Here is a 16,624-nt window from a genome sequence, read left to right on the forward strand (position 1 = left end):
CCCCGGCTGCCCAGGCAGACCCCGCCTCCTCCACCCTGGCCCCGCCTCCAACCCCGCCCCAGGGGAGAGCGAGAAGGAAGCGCGGGTGGCTCCGTGGACACTGCGTTCCGAAAGGTGTGGAGGGGGCGGGGGCTCAAGTCGCCCCCGGCCTGCCCGCCCGCCCGCTGTCCCGTCGCCGGCGCGGTCCACCGCCCTGGCCCACGGCCGCCCCGCGGAGCGCCGGCTCGGGGCTCCACTGCTCTGGCCTGGGGGCGGGGCCGCGCGGCGTCATGCATATGCATGAGCGGCGCGGCGGCTCCATTGTGGAAAGGGGAGGAACGGAGGGAGAGGGCGGGAGGAGGAGGAAAAGGGGAGGAAGGCGGAGCGAGGGAAGGATGAGAGCATGGAGCGGTGGGAAGGGGGGGAAGAGGAGGAGAGGGGCAGGAGGGGGGGCCGTCGGAGGTGAGCGGGCGAGGCAGGTGCGCGGCGGCGGCGCGGAAGGTGGCAGGTGCTGGGAGGCAGGTGCGGCGCCTGAGGGCCGCCGGAGCCGGCCTGCCGCGCGTGCGTCGTGGTCCGGGCGGCCGGCTGTGCGCGCGGGCGACCCTCACATGAGCCTTTGTTGTGGCGGCCGGAAGCCGGCCCAGCGCCCAGGGGTGTGCGGGAGGCTGCCCGGCCTCGCTGACCTGGCCTAGCGGCCGCCACTCCGCGCTGTGGCCGGCGGGCTCACCTCGGGCCGTGCGCGCCCACCGGCGCGGGGACGTGGGCCCGCTGAGGTCCTCTCCGGCCCGGCGACGCTGACCTTGCAGCCCCAGCCGTGGATCGCTGGGTTCACCCCTTTCCAAACGGGACACACTGAAGTTCAGGCAGGAGGGTGTCCTGCCCCAGCCGTGACTTGCTCCCCTTGCCCTAGTGCCCCTTCTACCCCTGACCTGCACCCCGATCGTGCCCCACGCCCTCAGCCCCGTAGTTGCAGAACACCAATGTGATGTCTGTAAGTCTGTCATCTCAGAAGATTTCACAGGGACGTGTACAGGACATGTAACTCGGTGCATAAGTCGGGATGGGTCGGCTAGGAGAACACACGCACCAGACTGGCCTGCCAGACCAGAGGGCCTCCCCGGAAGAAGCTTGAGAGAGGTAACGGGATAAGTGAGGGAATCTTAACCTCCGCCAGTGGGTCCTTGTGGTGGGGACTCGTCACACTCAGGGAATGGCTACACGCTGGATAGGACTCAGGAAAGAGGAAGGTGAGATGGCAGACTACAGGTTCAGAGCCACTCCTGAGGGACCGGCAGGACTTCCTGGGGAGGACTCTAGGTCACTGGCTTAATCATGGGCAGCCAGGCCTCCCCGTGGAGTGTCCACTAGCACCTGTGACCAAGACAGGAGCCAGGGCTGGTGACATAAAGGTAGTCACATGTCCTCCCTTCTCCTCAGCCCTAGGCTGGCCACTACGTACCCATTTTACATATAACTGAGGCTCAGAGTAGCAAACTCTTTAGCCAGCCTCTGAAATGTCCCACACTCAGGGCTCATAAACGCTCGGTCCTGGGCATTCTAGATGAGCTCTAGCAATGCTGTGGCTTTGCAGGTAGTGGGGACGGACTTGCATCCACCTTCATGTCCTTTCCAGTTGACTCGCATCCCTCTGGAGTAGCCTGCTCGTGCTGGAGGCAGTGAATCCCTGCCTTGTAAGGAGGAGACGCACTGCCTTCATGAGGTCAGGTCATGCTGCTCCTGGGTGACCAGGCAGGGGGACGGAGTGGAGGTGGTAAAGGGTGGCCCCACATTAAGGGCCGTCTTTGGTTGGCATGCAGGAGACGAGTGCAGCTGCTCTGAGGTTCTGGGGAAGAGAGGTCTAGGTAGTGAGTTGTCTGTAGCTTTTTCTGCAGGAAGGTGTGATCTGATCCCCAGAAAGCCCTGTGGCCTCGTAGACTGACCTAATGCCAGGGCGGTTCTGCCAAGGGGTCCTGACTTCCAGCTGGAATTGGTACAGGCAGGCACGAGCCTGCACACTCCTTCGCAGGGGCTCCTTCAGGGACTGGTTTGCAGCTCTGCCTCCAGGAAGGAGAAAGGAGGAGGATCTGTGCTCGAAGCCCACCTCTCCCTTCCTGAGGGGACCTGCAGGGGTACCTGGGGAGTGCAGGTCTTCTCAGGGAGGAGAGCAGACTTAGTCAGGAGCTGTGCAGACAGGAAATCACCACCCCCGCGGAGTAAGCTCTGGGGGAACTGGAAATGTCTGTGGTCTGGTCCACAGCAGAGAGGCCTGGGGGCGGAATTCCCCAGACTCACGTGGTGTAGGGGCCACCTGCACCTGCCCTGTCTCCTCCTCCCAGCCCTCCCTGAGGTTCTGGTGCTAGCCCGGAATGGAAGACCTCTGCCCTGGGAGTCAGCCTCCTGCTCCTCCCTGCCTGGCCAAACCAACCAGCTCCGAGGCGGGAAGGAAGTGCCATGGGCATCTCTGGAGAGAGCGGGCGGGTGGAGCTGGTGGTTTTTTAACTCAGTTTTTATTTGTGAGAATTGTAGATTCATGGGCAGTTAAAAAAAATAACACCCGGTGTGTCCTTTACCTGGCTCTCCCGCGGTAACGTCTTGCAAAACTCTAGTACAGTGTCACAGCAGGATGCCTGGGGATGAGGTGACAGGCAGATAATTCCTTTCCTGCCCGTTCCCCGCCAACCCCTGTCAACCACTGTCTGCTCTCCATTTCTATAATTTCTTCACTTTAGCAACGTTACATAAAGGGAATCGTACAGCGTGTAGCCTTTGGGTGCTGGCTTTTTCCACGTAGCATGTTTCTCTGGAGAGTCCCTCAATCCTGCACCAGGTCACACTTTTTATGCCTTGGGCCACGTGTGCTCCACACTTGGGTGACCTTGACCCCTGGAGGCCATGTGGGTTTCCATTCTTTGGCACTGTAGCCCTTACCTGCGTGCTTCCAGGACTCTGCAGAGGACCTGCCGTGAACATTCACGTAGAAATGAACATATCTACAGTCCTGGAAGATGAATGTTCAAGAGCGAGTTGCTGGGCAGGGCAGCCGCAGGCCCAGGGTTAGAAGCAGCGGCTGACCTTCCCAGAGGGCTTGGCCGTCTCACTCCCCCTGCAGTGCAGGAGGGGTCCAATGTCAGTGCTTGGTACCTCGCCCTCTGCTCGGTGTGCTGTGACACAGCACAACCTCTGCTCGGTTGTGATGTCCGTTTCCCCATGGCCCGTGATGCTGAGTGTCATCTCCTGGGCTCATCTGCCACCTGCACGACCTCCTGGTGAAACGTCTCTTCATGTCCTTGGCCCATTTCCTAACTGGACTTTTCTTTAGTATATATTCCAGATACCAGTCTTGTTAGGAACGTGGTTTGCAAATATTTCTCCCAGCCTATAGCTTGTTTTCTCATCTTCTTAGTGGTGTCTTTCACGGAGCAAAAGTTTTCAGGTTTTCCTTTTATGGATTGTGCTTTTGCTATCCTATCCAAGAAGCCTTTCTTTAGCCCTAGCTCCTTAAGTCCGCATCTCCCTGAAGGTTTTCTTGTGTTGTGCTGTGCATTCCTTCTGTGACACATTGCGAGCTGATTTCTGGGAGGCTGAGGTTTAGGCCTGGCCTGTGGCTGGCTGTCCAGCTGCCCTAGCACCACATGTGGGAATGTTGTCCTTCCCCCAGTGCGGTTTGTACACCTTTGTCAGGAATCAGCTGGGTGTGTTTGGCGTTCTGTCCGTCACCAGCACAGCAGTCTGAATTAGCCACCAACACCCTAAGTCCTGACAACACTGCATGCTGCTCCAGCCGCCCCCCAGCAGGTCTGAGGAGTTTCTGGCTGTTGACAGGTCTCCCCCCACCCCCAGTGTTGCCGGCCCAGTGTCAGGCAGTGGGTACTGGGGCCGCCAGCCTTCCCCTGTCTGGCTGGGCAATCTTGGCTCCCCGTCCTGCCTCTGCTGGTCCAGGTACCCCTGAGCCTTCTGGACCAGCACCTGCGCTGTTTCTGGCCTCTGCTTCCTCAGTGGGGCTCATACTGGAGTGGGGAAGACGGCGCCCAGGGCCTGAGTCCTCTGGGACGCGGTCGGGCCAGCGTGATGGGGGCACCAGCCCACGGCCTCCCTCTCCGTCGCTCCTGATCGGTCACCTTCCCCCCTCCTGCTCTGGGGTGATGAGCCAGTGAGGGCCACATGCTCCCAAGGCAGAGCCCCCCACCCCCACCACACCACTGTAGCCCTTACCTGCGTGCTTCCAGGACTCTGCAGAGGACAGGATGGTAACCCTGCCTCCCTCGGCTGCCTGTCAGCACTCAGGAATGTGAGCCTTGGGGTTGGGTGGGTGCTGGGGCCATCTTCTTGCTCTTGGGCCTGAGGGAGGCACTAGGAGTGCTGGAGCACATCCCAGGAGGCCTGTCTGTGTGTGAGGCGTTGCAGCCCTAAAAGGCATGACCCTCGACCCCAAGAGGGACCCCAGGGGACCTCCTGAGAACCACAGCCAGCACGCCTCTGGTTAGGCCAGGCAGAAGTAGGCGTGGAAGGTGGCCTTGGGAGTCAGCAAGGGCCCCAAGCCTGTCAGTGAAGGGCTAGCTTGTGGGGGTGTCGGGGTTGCTGACAGCCTGGAAGGCCAGCCAGCCTACCCAGGAGGAGGAAGTGCCCACACTGGCACACGGGACCCACTAGCATGCGCCGGCCACTGCTGCCGTGTCCCCGCTGGCCCCTGGCCACGTCCCTGGGTGCTCGCTGACCCCCACCCATGCCACCCATGGTGCTGTGTGCATATCCCCGTCCTGTTGGGAACTCGGGGCCGGGTGCCTGCCTGGCCTGGAAGCCACCTCCTGCTGGCCCCACCCGCACGCTCCAGCCTGTCCTGCCTCGCCGGCCTGCACAGGGCTCTGGGTGCCCCTGGCTTCTGTGATTACCCAGGTCTTCGTGTGGGAAGTATTTGGGATTCGAAAGCCTGTTTCCAGAGCCATTCTAGGGGCTCCAGGGGGCAGGGCCTGACCAGAAAGCGGTCATGCTGGCTCTGGGCTGGGTTTGGGGGATGGGTAGACTGGGGTGAGGCGATGGAAGGCTGCCCTGAGCCCCCCACCCCTGGGACCCCAGTCTCAGCTGCCCCACCCTCCATCAGTAGAAGCAGAGGAGGGCAGGGCGGGTGTGGGGGGCGCAGGCAGGGTTCCCATTGCACCTCCACTGACGTCATCCTTCCACCATCCTGGCAGCCAGAGCAGCTGAGGCCCACGGCAACTCCCAGGAGGGCCACTTCCTGCCACCCACAGACCTGGCCTTCTGGCTGCTCCCAAGCCAATGAACCCCATGAACCCCATGAAACCTGCCCTGCCCCCCGCGCCACACGGGTGAGTGGGTCTCCTGCTACCCTCCCCTCTCGGGCGGGCCACAGGGATGAGGGGGGGGTGGCAGAGCAGACCCCTCTGCTCCCAGCCTTCACGTCTTCCCAGGCCTCGTGATCAGGCCCCCCGCCACCTCTCTCCTTGCAGTGATGGTCCTTTGCTTATGAGGGCCGTGCCTTGGCAACAGACTGCCACTCAGCCCGCAGGATCGCTGTCCGTGGTCACTACCCGTGTGGGGAGTGGGCAACGCAGCGCAGAGCCAGGTGAGCCCACACCTGGGCCCCGTCCCGGAAAGCCGCCAGAGTCCAGCTCAGGCCTCAGAGGGAAAGCAGCCACAGCTTCCTGGTGTCCAGGTCCCTGGAGAGTAGTTCTCCCTCCACACAAGGCTGGGATTCATTCCTGTATTCACCTGGCCTCCACTCCCACCTGTGAGCCGCTCCCCTGCCAGGCCCCTCCCTCTCCCCGCCAGGCCCCTCCCTCTCCCTGCCAGACCCCTCCCTCTCCCTTGCCAGACCCCTCCCTCTCCCCATGCTCCTCCCCTGTGCACGCTCTCTCACCTGCCAGGCCTCTCCTTTCTAGCACTTAAGAGCCACCTTGTGAAACAAGTTGTTTGCATGGTTCCCTTTGGTGATTCTTCCTCGCAGGTTTTGGGTAACCCCATGGGCCCTGCAGGGAGCCCCCCCGGCAGCTCAGCAATGCCTGGCATGGCGGGCGGCAGCTCAGCCCTGAGCTCCCCTCAGTGCCTGGGACAGCCAGCATTTGGTGAAGGCGGCACCAGCAAGGGCTACGTGCAGCAGGGGGTGTATGGCCGCGGGGGCTTCGCTACCGGGTAAGCGGGACCCCTCACCTGGCAGGTGTGCTGGGGCTCTCAGGGCGGGCACCTGGGAACTGTGACAGTGATCTGGACGTGCTGGCTCTCACAGCCCACACAGGGGTCTGGGGAAGGACCGCCTGGGGGAGCACCTCAGAGCAGGGCCACCTTGCCTCTTGCAGGTATGGCGGCCCGGGGGGGGCCGGGGGGCCTGGGCCTCCCCTCACACACCGCACGACCCTCCACGGACTTCACTCAAGCGGCGGCTGCTGCTGCCGTGGCTGCTGCCGCTGCCACCGCCACGGCCACTGCCACGGCCACCGTGGCCGCCCTGCAGGAGAAGCAGGGCCAGGAGCTGGGCCAGTACGGAGCGGTGAGGCCACGGGCACTGCTCTGGAAGGCGGCCAGCCATGCTCAGGCTGCGGGAGGCAGAGGGGGCGTGGGCGGGCAGGAGCCAGGTGCTGAGGGGCGGGCCTCGAGGGCCCCTCTCTTCTCTTCCCAGATGGGGGCCGCACAGTCTTTTAACAGCCAGTTCCTGCAGCACGGAGGCCCTCGGGGGCCCAGCGTCCCAAGCAGCATGAACCCTGCCAGCGTGGGAGGGCTGATGGGCCCTTCCGGCATGAGCTCCGCAGGCATGAGCCCCGCTCGTGCAGCGGGCCTGGCGCCCTTTATGCAGGGCAGCGCCTGCCCCAGCATGGGTACCCTGGCCCCCCCCAGGCCCAGCCGCTGCCCCCGACAGGGGGTCAAGAGAGCTTACTCCAGCGAGGTGAGTGTCGGGTCCTCGCCCTGAGCACCACGCAGAGCCACTGGGAGGTCCAAGTCTGCATGTGCGAGGACAGGCCAGCCGATGGGGGCACTGCTGGCCTGATGCCTGTCCCTCCACGGGCGTTCGCCTCTTTCATATTTCAGGTGTACCCAGGGCAGCAGTACCTGCCAGGAGGCCAGTACGCACCTGGCCCCGGGCAGTCCCCTGCCCTTCCTCCTACCCTGGTCACAGGCTGCCCCTGTCCACCTCTGGTCCCCGGGACTGCACTACAAGGTAAGGTAGGGCCAGCTTCTCCAGGGTCTGGCGGCCGCCCCCACCAGACACTGGGACGCAGACGACCTTGAGGCAGTCGGGGCCTGCTGGGGATGCCCGTGTATGCTCAGTGACCAAGCAGCCAGGAGCTTCACCGGGGTCCTGAGTAGGGCAGGGCGGCTCTGGGAGAGGCCCTTGTTCTGAAGGGACCCTCGGTGAGAGTGCAGCCCTCGGTAGCTTCCCTGTCAGCTGTTCTAACATGGGGTCACCTTGTTCAGTAGTGGTGATTCTTAAATTATGAAATCACTACGTGCTCCCTGTACATTATTTTGGAAAACAGAAGCATCGAAAGAAGAAAACAAAGGCCAGGGCACATGTGTGTGGTGGGCTCCCTGCCCCTAACCCTCTTCTAGGGTCAAGTCCAGGGCCCGGCCGGAGCCCCAGGCACACGCGACTTTCTCTCCTGCAGCCCACCGAGCAGTTCACCGGGCAGGGCGCCAGCTTCAGCGGGGGGAGCCTCAGCTACAGCCAGCCTGGCCTGAGTGGGGTACGGGCAGCTGGGCACAGGGTGGGAGGCTCCCGGGGTGGGTCTGTGGAGAGGATGCCCAGGTAAGAGGAAGTATGGGCACCCAGTTGGGTACCCCTCGCTGCCCCTGCCCACTGCTGTTCTCACCGTTCCCAGAAACACTCTAGCCCCATCATTCCTCCTTGACTGTTTGCTCGAACCCACAGCCCACCCGCTCCATCCCTGGCTACCCCAGCTCCCCACTGCCAGGGAGCCCCACACCACCCATGACCCCCGGCAGCGGCGTCCCCTACATGTCTACCAGCCAGGAGGTCAAGTCTCCCTTCCTGCCTGATCTCAAGCCCAGCGTGAGCTCCTTACACCCGTCACCCCCCGGTGAGTGTCACCTGCTCCTGGGGCCCAGAGTCCTGCAGGGAACATGGGGTGGGTCCTTCATCTGTGTGTCTATCCATGGGCCTCTCTGCAGATGCTGCAAATGTGGGTCTTCTTTAGAAAAATGCCCACGCACACAAAACTGGAATTGGACTCATGAGCCCTGAAGCCCACTGCTGGTTCAGAACCCCGATAGTTGGGGTCCTAAAATCCTAGGTTGAGCACCAGGGTGATGGGAGGTGGCCTGTTGACACCCCCTCGGCTGCCCCACCGAAAGCACCAGAAGCACTTCGTTGTGGATTGGGGCATGTTCTCAGGTCATAATTTAGGGGTCACTGAGCCAGGAGATCATGTTACTGTCAGAATGTGTTGGCTGAGCCCAAGGTCCCAGGTGCGGTGGTGCCCCGGACCCAACCTGGTGTCCGCAGCCCCCTTGCCACCGCCCAGCCTGGTGGCCCTTCCAAGCTGCCCTGCTTTGAGTGGTGCTGATGGGCGGCCTGCTCCCAGGAGGCAGCCCCTGTGACGAGCTGCGGCTGACCTTCCCCGTACGGGACGGGGTGGTCCTGGAGCCCTTCCGCCTGCAGCACAACCTGGCCGTCAGCAACCATGCCTTCCAGCTACGCGACTCCGTCTACAAGACGCTGATGCTCAGGTGAGCGCGCCCGCCCGCCCGTCACACCCCACCGCGTGCGGCCCCTGAGGTCAGCCTGGCACTTAGCCTCTGGCCTCCCACTCAGGCCCGACCTGGAGCTGCAGTTCAAGTGCTACCACCACGAGGACCGGCAGATGAACACCAACTGGCCGGCCTCTGTGCAGGTCAGCGTCAACGCCACCCCGCTCACCATCGAGCGCGGGGACAACAAGACCTCCCACAAGCCCCTATACCTGAAGCACGTGTGCCAGCCGGGCCGCAACACCATCCAGATCACCGTCACCGCCTGCTGCTGCGTGAGTGGGCGGGGCCGGGCCAGGCGCTGGAGAAACAGGCGTGGGCCTCGCTCCTGCAGGAGACTCCTGCTCGGTCAGGCCTCTGACTCTTTGAGAAGAGGGACCCAGTTAAAGCCACCCTCGCTGCTTCCTGTTAGGTCTGGTCATTAGACTGACGCTCACGTTATCACAGAGAAGCCGAGCTGAGCCGTGTCTCCCCTGCAGGATGCTCATGGAGCCCCGAGTTCTCAGCTGGCCCGGTGCTTGTCGGGTCACTGGATTCCAGCCGGCACCGTGACCCAGAGAGCTGCGCTCAGATGGGCATCCCGAGGCAGTTCTGGGGGCTTGGGGTCTGGGTCTCACCTGGGACTAGGCGTGCACAGTGTAGACAGCGGTGGGTGGGCTGGGGGCGTTGAGTAATTGTGCTGTGATGGGCCTGGCCCTGCACCCCACTGACCCACGCGTCCCTTGCAGTCCCACCTGTTTGTGCTGCAGCTGGTGCACCGGCCGGCGGTCCGCTCCGTGCTGCAGGGTCTCCTGAAGAAGCGTCTGCTGCCGGCCGAGCACTGTGTCACCAAGAGTGAGTGGCCACCGCTCCCCAGGGCCATGACCAATGTGGGATCATGCTGTCTCCCCTGGGACAGGCGGCAGTGGTCAGCTCTGGGTGGCCGCTCGGAGCTGTCGCGACCCGGTGGGTGGCCCTGAATTCAAGTCCTTTCCCTGTCAACGCCAGTAAAACGGAACTTCAGCAGCGGCACCATCCCTGGGCCCAACGGAGAGGACGGGGTGGAGCAGACGGCCATCAAGGTGTCCCTCAAGTGCCCCGTCACCTTCCGCAGGATCCAGCTCCCTGCCCGCGGCCATGACTGTCGCCACATACAGGTGGGTGGCACCACAGGCTTTGCCAGAATGGCTGCCGTCTTTAACTGTCTTTAGCAGCTGAGACTCTTGAGTACCGTGTGGCAGGCAAGTGAGGGGTGACCTGGCTCCCCTGCTGTCACCTCAGGCTAAGCTTCTGTTTCTTCTAAGCATGGCAGCCTCGCTGCACTCATGAGGCTGCAGCCTTGACGGGTGTTGAGAACATGGATGCTGTGTCCTGCACCCCCATGAGCGTCACATAGGTTCCGTTTCTGGACCAGCGTGCACCAGTCACCCGGGTGGCCCCTAAGTGTGCACACGGCCCTGTGCCCTGCCCCTCCTGTCAGCACCACGTCGGGGGCTGGCTCCCTGTCCGCGCAGCTGCCCAGTCTTGCCTTGGCCCCACGGTGTTCCAGTCCCAGAGAGGGCTGCATAGCTGTCCCGTCTCGGTCGATTGGGACAGTGGCATAGTGAGAGCCTGGTGCCCCTGACTTCTCAGACGTGGGAAAGGAGCCCTGCATCTGGAAGCACGGCTGGGTGGCAGGGTGTGGCCAGGTTGCCCCAGGCCAGTGTGAGAAATGGTGTCCCCTCCACAGTGCTTCGACCTGGAGTCCTACCTGCAGCTCAACTGTGAGCGGGGGACCTGGAGGTGCCCCGTGTGCAAGTGAGTGTCTCAGGGACAGTCCCCACGCGGGCGCTGGTGGTAGTGGCACAGCCTCAGAGGCTGTCACCTGGAGGGGGCGGTCACAGCACACACTAGGACGGTGCAGCTCAGGGCCCAGACCTCACACAGCATCTCCACGCAGACTCCCCTCACACCAGTGATTTCACACTGGGCGGCCTCGTGCAGAGTGATGGGCTGGGAAGTGGCAGGCCTGTACCCAGGGTGAGGTTGGGCCTGGCCTTGAGACGCATCCTTTGCTTTCTACAGCAAGACCGCGCTGCTTGAGGGCTTGGAGGTGGACCAGTACATGCTGGGCATCCTGGTCTACATCCAGAAGTAAGCCTTCCCTCCCGCCTCCCAGGGTCTGTGCTCCGCAGCGGGCGGCCCGGGATGGTGGGGAGGCACGCCGGTTGACCACCGTGGGGGAGCTCAGTGCCAGGCTGCTGACAGAATCCGCCTCCCACCCGGCCGGCATCCCACGGACACGTGGCATGTGCATTTGAGTGCAAGGTCTGCCCAGAAACTGCCCCGGGACCGGAGGCAGCAGGATGGGCGGTGACAGCCCTATGCCCCTGCCCAGCTCCGACTGCGAGGAGATCACCATCGACCCCACGTGCGGCTGGAAGCCGGTGCCTGTGAAGCCCGACGTGCACGTCAAGGAGGAGGCGGAAGGGCCAGCGCTGAAGCGCTGCCGCAGCGTGAGCCCCGCCCACGCGCTCGTGCCCAGCGTGATGGACATGATCGCAGCGCTGGGCCCGGGGTCCGCCCCCTTCACTCCCTTGCAGTCCGCCTCGGCCCCGGCCCCCAGCGACTACCCCAGCCAGGGTGAGTGCAGGGTGATCCCAGGTGGGTATAGCGGGTCCTACTTCTGTACCCTCACGGCTTGTGCGCGTTGGCAGCAGGCCAGTTCCCCCAGCAGCAATGAGAAAAAGGGCCCTTTTCCGAGTAGTGACTAACGTGAAATCCAGTGTTACCTGTGGGTGAGAGCGGCGGTCCCGCCCATGCGCAGCCAGCCTGCCCTTCTCGGGGCCCCATCCAGGACCTGGCTCTCCTCTCTCAGGTTCCAGCTTCCTGGGACCCAGGACCTTCCCTGACGCCTTCCCGCCCACCACAGCTAGCACCCCGACCCTTCCCGAGTTCACCCCCGGGCCACCCATCTCCTACCAGTCCGACATTCCCAGCAGCCTGCTGACGCCAGAGAAATCTGCTTCCTGCCTCCCAGGCCAGGTCAGTGCCGGGCTTAAGGGTGGGGCTGAGGGGGATGGGGGGGTGAGGGTGCGGTTCCCCCAGGGAGCCCCTGGGCCATTTTACCAGAACCTTCTCTCCTTAGATGGCACCAGCTGGTCACCTGGACCTGGCCCACAACCCAGGGCCACCCGGGCTGCACACCCCCAACCTTGGAGGCCCTCCAGGGCCCCAGCTGCACCATCCGAACCCTCCCCCAGCATCCCGGCAGCCCCTGGGTCCGGTGAGCTCAGGCCCGGTTGGCGAGCTGGCCTTCAATGCTGCCACAGGCGTGATGGGCCCCCACCTGTCTGGGGCAGGGGAGGCCCCAGAACCAGCCCTGGACGTGAGTACCAGGCCACCTGCTGGGGAGCCTGGGGGGTGGGGGGCTGCTTTGCCGTACTCTCTGGGTCCACATGTTTCATAAAAGGGAGAACACTGACACCTCAGTGACTTCCAGACCAAGGGAGAGCTCTGGGGACCTGGGTGCCATGGTGGTATGTGCAGAGTCCCCAAGAAGAGTGGGCTCACAGCTGACGATACCAGCTTTAGGGTCTGATTTCACCTGTCCAACTCAGGTGTGAAGTCAGTGCGTAAAAGACAGGTGACGGCCCTCGACCATAATAAACAAAACTCACTGAAGTTCAACATGAACTTTTCTGCCTAAAGCAGAAAATCCTAGGGACTGGGGTCCCACCTTCTGCATTGCCCTGTTGACACGCTGGGGTCCTTACAGTCTTGTGCTTCCCGTGTACCAGGAGCCCACTTGAGCTGGGCGCTGCGTGTCCAATGTTGACCTCGGGCAACTTGGCATGAGTGATTCCTGGTCACAGAGCTGTCTCTGCAGGGAGAGCTCCCCCTGCAGACTGAGGGGCTCAGGTGCTAGGCCTGTGGGGAGAAGGGGCGCTCCACATCCCAACCCAACCCTGGATCTGGCTGGGACGTGGGGGCAGGGTGGCCCCGCAGGGGTGAGGCAGGTCCAAGGCCAGTTTGCTTCGTCGTCCTCAGCTGCTCCCAGAACTGACCAACCCTGATGAGCTGCTGTCCTACCTGGGCCCGCCTGACCTCCCCGCGAACAGCAACGATGACCTGCTGTCTCTCTTCGAGAACAACTGACCCTGCCCAGCCCCATGGCACACCTGGAGCCGCTTGTGCTACGCTGGCTGGGACGGGACCGGGCAGCTGCCCTGCCCTTGCCCAGCGGGCGGCTGCAAGGGGTTTTCAGGAGACCACGTCCAGCCCATCCTCGCCCACCCGCCGCGCCGGCCCCGCCCCTCTTCCACACCCCGCCCCTTTGGGCCGGGCCACGCCTCCACCGCCATTGACCTTGCAGTTACCGCCACCTGAACCCTCACTCACGTCCTGCCCTTCAGAGCCCGGCCCGCCCTGCGGGCCCCTAGAACCTCCTGCGGCCCCTAGAACCTCCGTGTGTCCAGATGACCCCCAAACCCGTGCGGCCTCCCTGGGTCCCCCTTTCCCCTGGCTGCGGGCGATGCCTGAGGTACAGCACGCGCCTTGGAGCGGATGCCGTGGGCGGTGGTCCCGCGGGCGCCCCCCACCCGGGTGCCCTTATAAACGTGCAGTCAGCCCTGCAGCGTTTTTAAAGCCACTTCCCGTGTTCCCACCCACCCACCCCGTGCCACCCCGGGTGGGCAACGCCCCGCCTGCCCCCCTCCATTAAAGGATTCCCCACGGTGGCCGCCCGGTCCTCCTTGAGCGCCGCCCTGCCCCCATGCCCGTACCCGGGCCAGCCCCGCCCTCGGTACATTGCCTCTCCCTGGAATTTTCCAAATTGGCTTCGGTTGGAGAACTGTTTTGTGAATTGGTGCCGCACTGGGAGACACCACGTCGTCTCGCGTGGGCATGCCAACGAGGAGCCGGGGGAGGGGCCCTCCGCCCGTGCCTGCTGCCCCCATCTTCCTCTCCAGTATTCTGATGGGGGAGGGAAGTGCCCGGTCCGGGTAGCTCTGGGTTGCCCTTGGCATTTTGGGGTCCCAGTGTGACCCGATTGTCCCTGAGCAGCCCGTGTTTCCAGCTCCACATTCCCTGCACTGCGTGAGCGGGGCACCTGAACTGCAGGCTGGGTTTGCCCGGAAGCCCAGCCCAGAGCTGAGCCGCCCCTCCCCCCCCCCCCCCCCCCCCGCCCTCCTTTCTGCCGGGTAGGCATAACGGGTACCGGCCCACGTGTGAGCTCAGTGCACGCCCAGCCTGTTGCATTGGGGGTGCTTCTGGGAGGAATACAGAGATGGGGAGGTGAGCACAAGTCTGCAAGCTACTCAGTCCTGGGGCAAAAGGGACAGGACTGAGCGGCGACTGCCGTGGCAGCAAGCAGTGGGACAGGGACCACGGCCCTGACGTCCCCGTGGACCCCGAGCAATCGGGACAGAGAAGCAGGGCTTGGAAGCCCTTGCAGGAGACACCATCTTCTAAAGCTCGACACCAGACGTGCGTGTGGCTCACCGGGTTTCTGCTGTGCTTCCCGTGGGGATGGCCAGGGTATCTGGGGAAGAGTGAAGGTGTTACTGGCATTCGGGTCCCTAGGGGAGTGGTGGCTTCATGGGTTTTCACCTTAGTGTGGGTCATGTCCTCCTCTGGTGTCCCACATACTATGCAATTAAAAACCAAAACGCCAGCTACACTTAACAGCTGATTGCACAGTTCCAGAGTGCAGGGGACATTCTCCGGGATAGACCACCGGTTAGGCCCCAAAACAAGTTCCAAGCAGCTAAAAAAACTGAAATCGTGAGACAGCACAGTGGAGTGCAGCTAGATGTCAGTAATAGAAGGGAAAGGAAAATTCGTGTGTGTGGGGGGGGCAATTAACACTCCAACAGGCGAGGGTCAGAAGAAATCACAAGTGACATTCATTACAAGGCACTGAGCGGAATGGAAACAACACAAAACGTACAAGATGCAAGAAAGTGGGAGGGAGGTTTATAGCTGTAACTGAATAGGGGGGGCCTCAAATCAAGTAACGCCCAGAAGAACGAGAGAAAGCAGCAGTGCAGGGAGAGCAGGAGGAGAGACGAGGATGGAAGCAGAGGAGAGAGGCAACAAGCGCAAGTTTCTGTGAGAAACCACAATGAACAGACCTTCAGTTAGATTGACGAGGAAGACAAGGGACTCAAATCTGAAATAAAGGGGAGATTACTACCGACCGTACAGAATTGTGCCAATAAATCAGATAACCTAGGTGAACAAATCCCTAGACACACAAGTTACCCAACCTGACCTGAGAAGAAATAACAAATGAACCTCATGAGTAAGGAGATGAAGTCAGTGACCAAAACTCAGCACAGAAAAGGCCAGGACTCGTGGCTCAGGCGAATTCCAACGAACACTGCGAGAATTACAGTGACGCTTCTTGCACTTCCGGACACTGAAGGGGACACGTCCTGACTTCTGCTCTGGCAGCTCCTGGCGCCCACGGCCCCACTCCCCACCTGCTCCTGCTCTGGGCTCCCACCTCTGTCCTGTGACTCCCCCTGACTGCAGCCCTCCCCTCACCACCCGCCACACCTGGGTGACTACTGAGCCAGCCCATCCTTCCTGCCACAGGGGCGAGGCAGGCTGGGCCTGTGACTCAGGTGGTCAGTGAGAGGAGGTGGTCAGGGCAGTCATTGGAGAGAGAAGTCTCGGGACAGGATCAAGGACCGGTTGACTGGCCCGGGATACCTTTTTTTCCTTTTTTCAGTTTGCCTTTTATGTTGGGATTTCTTGGCCACTTGCCTGATCTATTGTGGTTTTTTTTAAGTCCGTGTGCAGCGAAATGCACAGATGTTAAGTTCAATGACTTCTCTGAGGTCATCCACCTTCGTCCCAACGAAGACACATTTCCCTCACTCCTCCCCCCACAGCCATCACGTTTCGGCCTCTGTCACTAGAGCCTAAGTTCCCATCTTTGGACCTGATGTAGTAGAATCATAGGTCTGCAGCCCTTTGCTAACTGACCCTACTTAAAGGTCATGTTTTCATTTTCATTTAATTGTAAGTTGTCCGTGTATGTTCTCAGTTATGACCGGGGGGAGGTGGGCGGGGGGCAGGGGGGATGGGGTTAGTTGACAACCTCCCCAGCTTCCAACACCCGACTCTTCTGGCTGGGGGGGGACTCTGCTGAACCCCTTTGTGTGTTAGCCACAACTCAGGCTGCAGGTGACAACAGCCCACTCGGAACCAGCTTGGAAAGAGAGGGCCAGTGGGCCCTTGGGGACAGCTGGACCCAGCAGGCACACTTCCAGCATGACCCTTCCGTGTCTCTCAGAGCTTCATCTTCCAGACCAGCTTCTTCTGTAGGACGGAGACCTGAGCCCCCTCGTTCTCATTGACCCAGCACGGAAAGGCACTGACCATCCACTCACTTTCTGAGCCTATCCTGGGGATGTAACTCGAAGTCACACAGGACCCTCATGCAGAAAGGTCTGTGCTGGGGGAACGCCTGGTGTTGCCATTGTGAAATTCTTTGTGAGTTTTGAATGAATCTTTGCATTTTCATTCTGCCCTGGACTGTAGCCACTCCTGGCAGAATGAGATAAGGGGTCTAGGAGAGACCAGCCACCGGGTGCCGAGACTTCAGATGTGGCACAGGGCTGGGAGGTGGTCTCAGGGTTTGCAAACCCAAACACAACTAGACAATACCCAGAGCGCTCCCAAGAAGAAAGAAAAGCTAAGCGTTCTTACAACGAGAGGGACACTCTTGAGAAGACTCAGTCCTACATTCGTAGCCTCTGGACTGTCCCTGATGGTGATCCTCTGACCGTCAGGTGGTCTGGATACATGCATGTTCTGTTTGTCGTCAGGGTTTAGGGGCCATCCTGGAGGTCTGAGGCACATCCGGGCACTGCACAGGACCAGCAGTTCACACGGTTAGGTTCCCAGGCTAGTTGGAGCCAGAGCAGAACCGTTTCCTCAGGGCCCGCCTTCTTGATTT

At 61.8% G+C, this 16,624-nt stretch overlaps 1 protein-coding gene and 1 long non-coding RNA gene across 3 annotated transcripts; both read left to right on the forward strand.

Moving 5' to 3' along the window:
• The first annotated feature begins 612 nt into the window (after positions 1-612).
• On the forward strand, positions 613-5,305 carry LOC117012314 (uncharacterized). Of its 2 annotated transcripts, none has more exons than XR_004421153.1 (3): positions 613-1,116; positions 1,571-1,699; positions 5,169-5,305. It is a non-coding gene; the product is annotated as an uncharacterized LOC117012314 (long non-coding RNA). The 2 variants fall into 2 exon arrangements; XR_004421152.1 differs by having other exon boundaries at positions 1,613-1,699.
• A 144-nt stretch (positions 5,306-5,449) lies between these two features.
• Positions 5,450-13,324, forward strand: ZMIZ2 (zinc finger MIZ-type containing 2). The gene is given in 22 exon segments (XM_033088442.1): positions 5,450-5,526; positions 5,528-5,560; positions 5,942-6,126; positions 6,271-6,481; positions 6,611-6,773; positions 6,776-6,837; positions 6,839-6,874; positions 7,018-7,081; positions 7,084-7,128; positions 7,131-7,147; positions 7,596-7,673; positions 7,859-8,027; positions 8,532-8,676; positions 8,762-8,972; positions 9,426-9,531; positions 9,685-9,833; positions 10,406-10,473; positions 10,741-10,809; positions 11,054-11,298; positions 11,534-11,700; positions 11,804-12,043; positions 12,706-13,324. Coding segments are annotated over 22 exon segments (2,637 nt in total). The 5' UTR covers positions 5,450-5,460; the 3' UTR covers positions 12,814-13,324.
• The last annotated feature ends 3,300 nt before the right edge of the window (positions 13,325-16,624 follow it).

Source organism: Rhinolophus ferrumequinum, chromosome 20 (genome assembly GCF_004115265.2).
Source record: "Rhinolophus ferrumequinum isolate MPI-CBG mRhiFer1 chromosome 20, mRhiFer1_v1.p, whole genome shotgun sequence".
NCBI classification, from domain to species: domain Eukaryota; kingdom Metazoa; phylum Chordata; class Mammalia; order Chiroptera; family Rhinolophidae; genus Rhinolophus; species Rhinolophus ferrumequinum.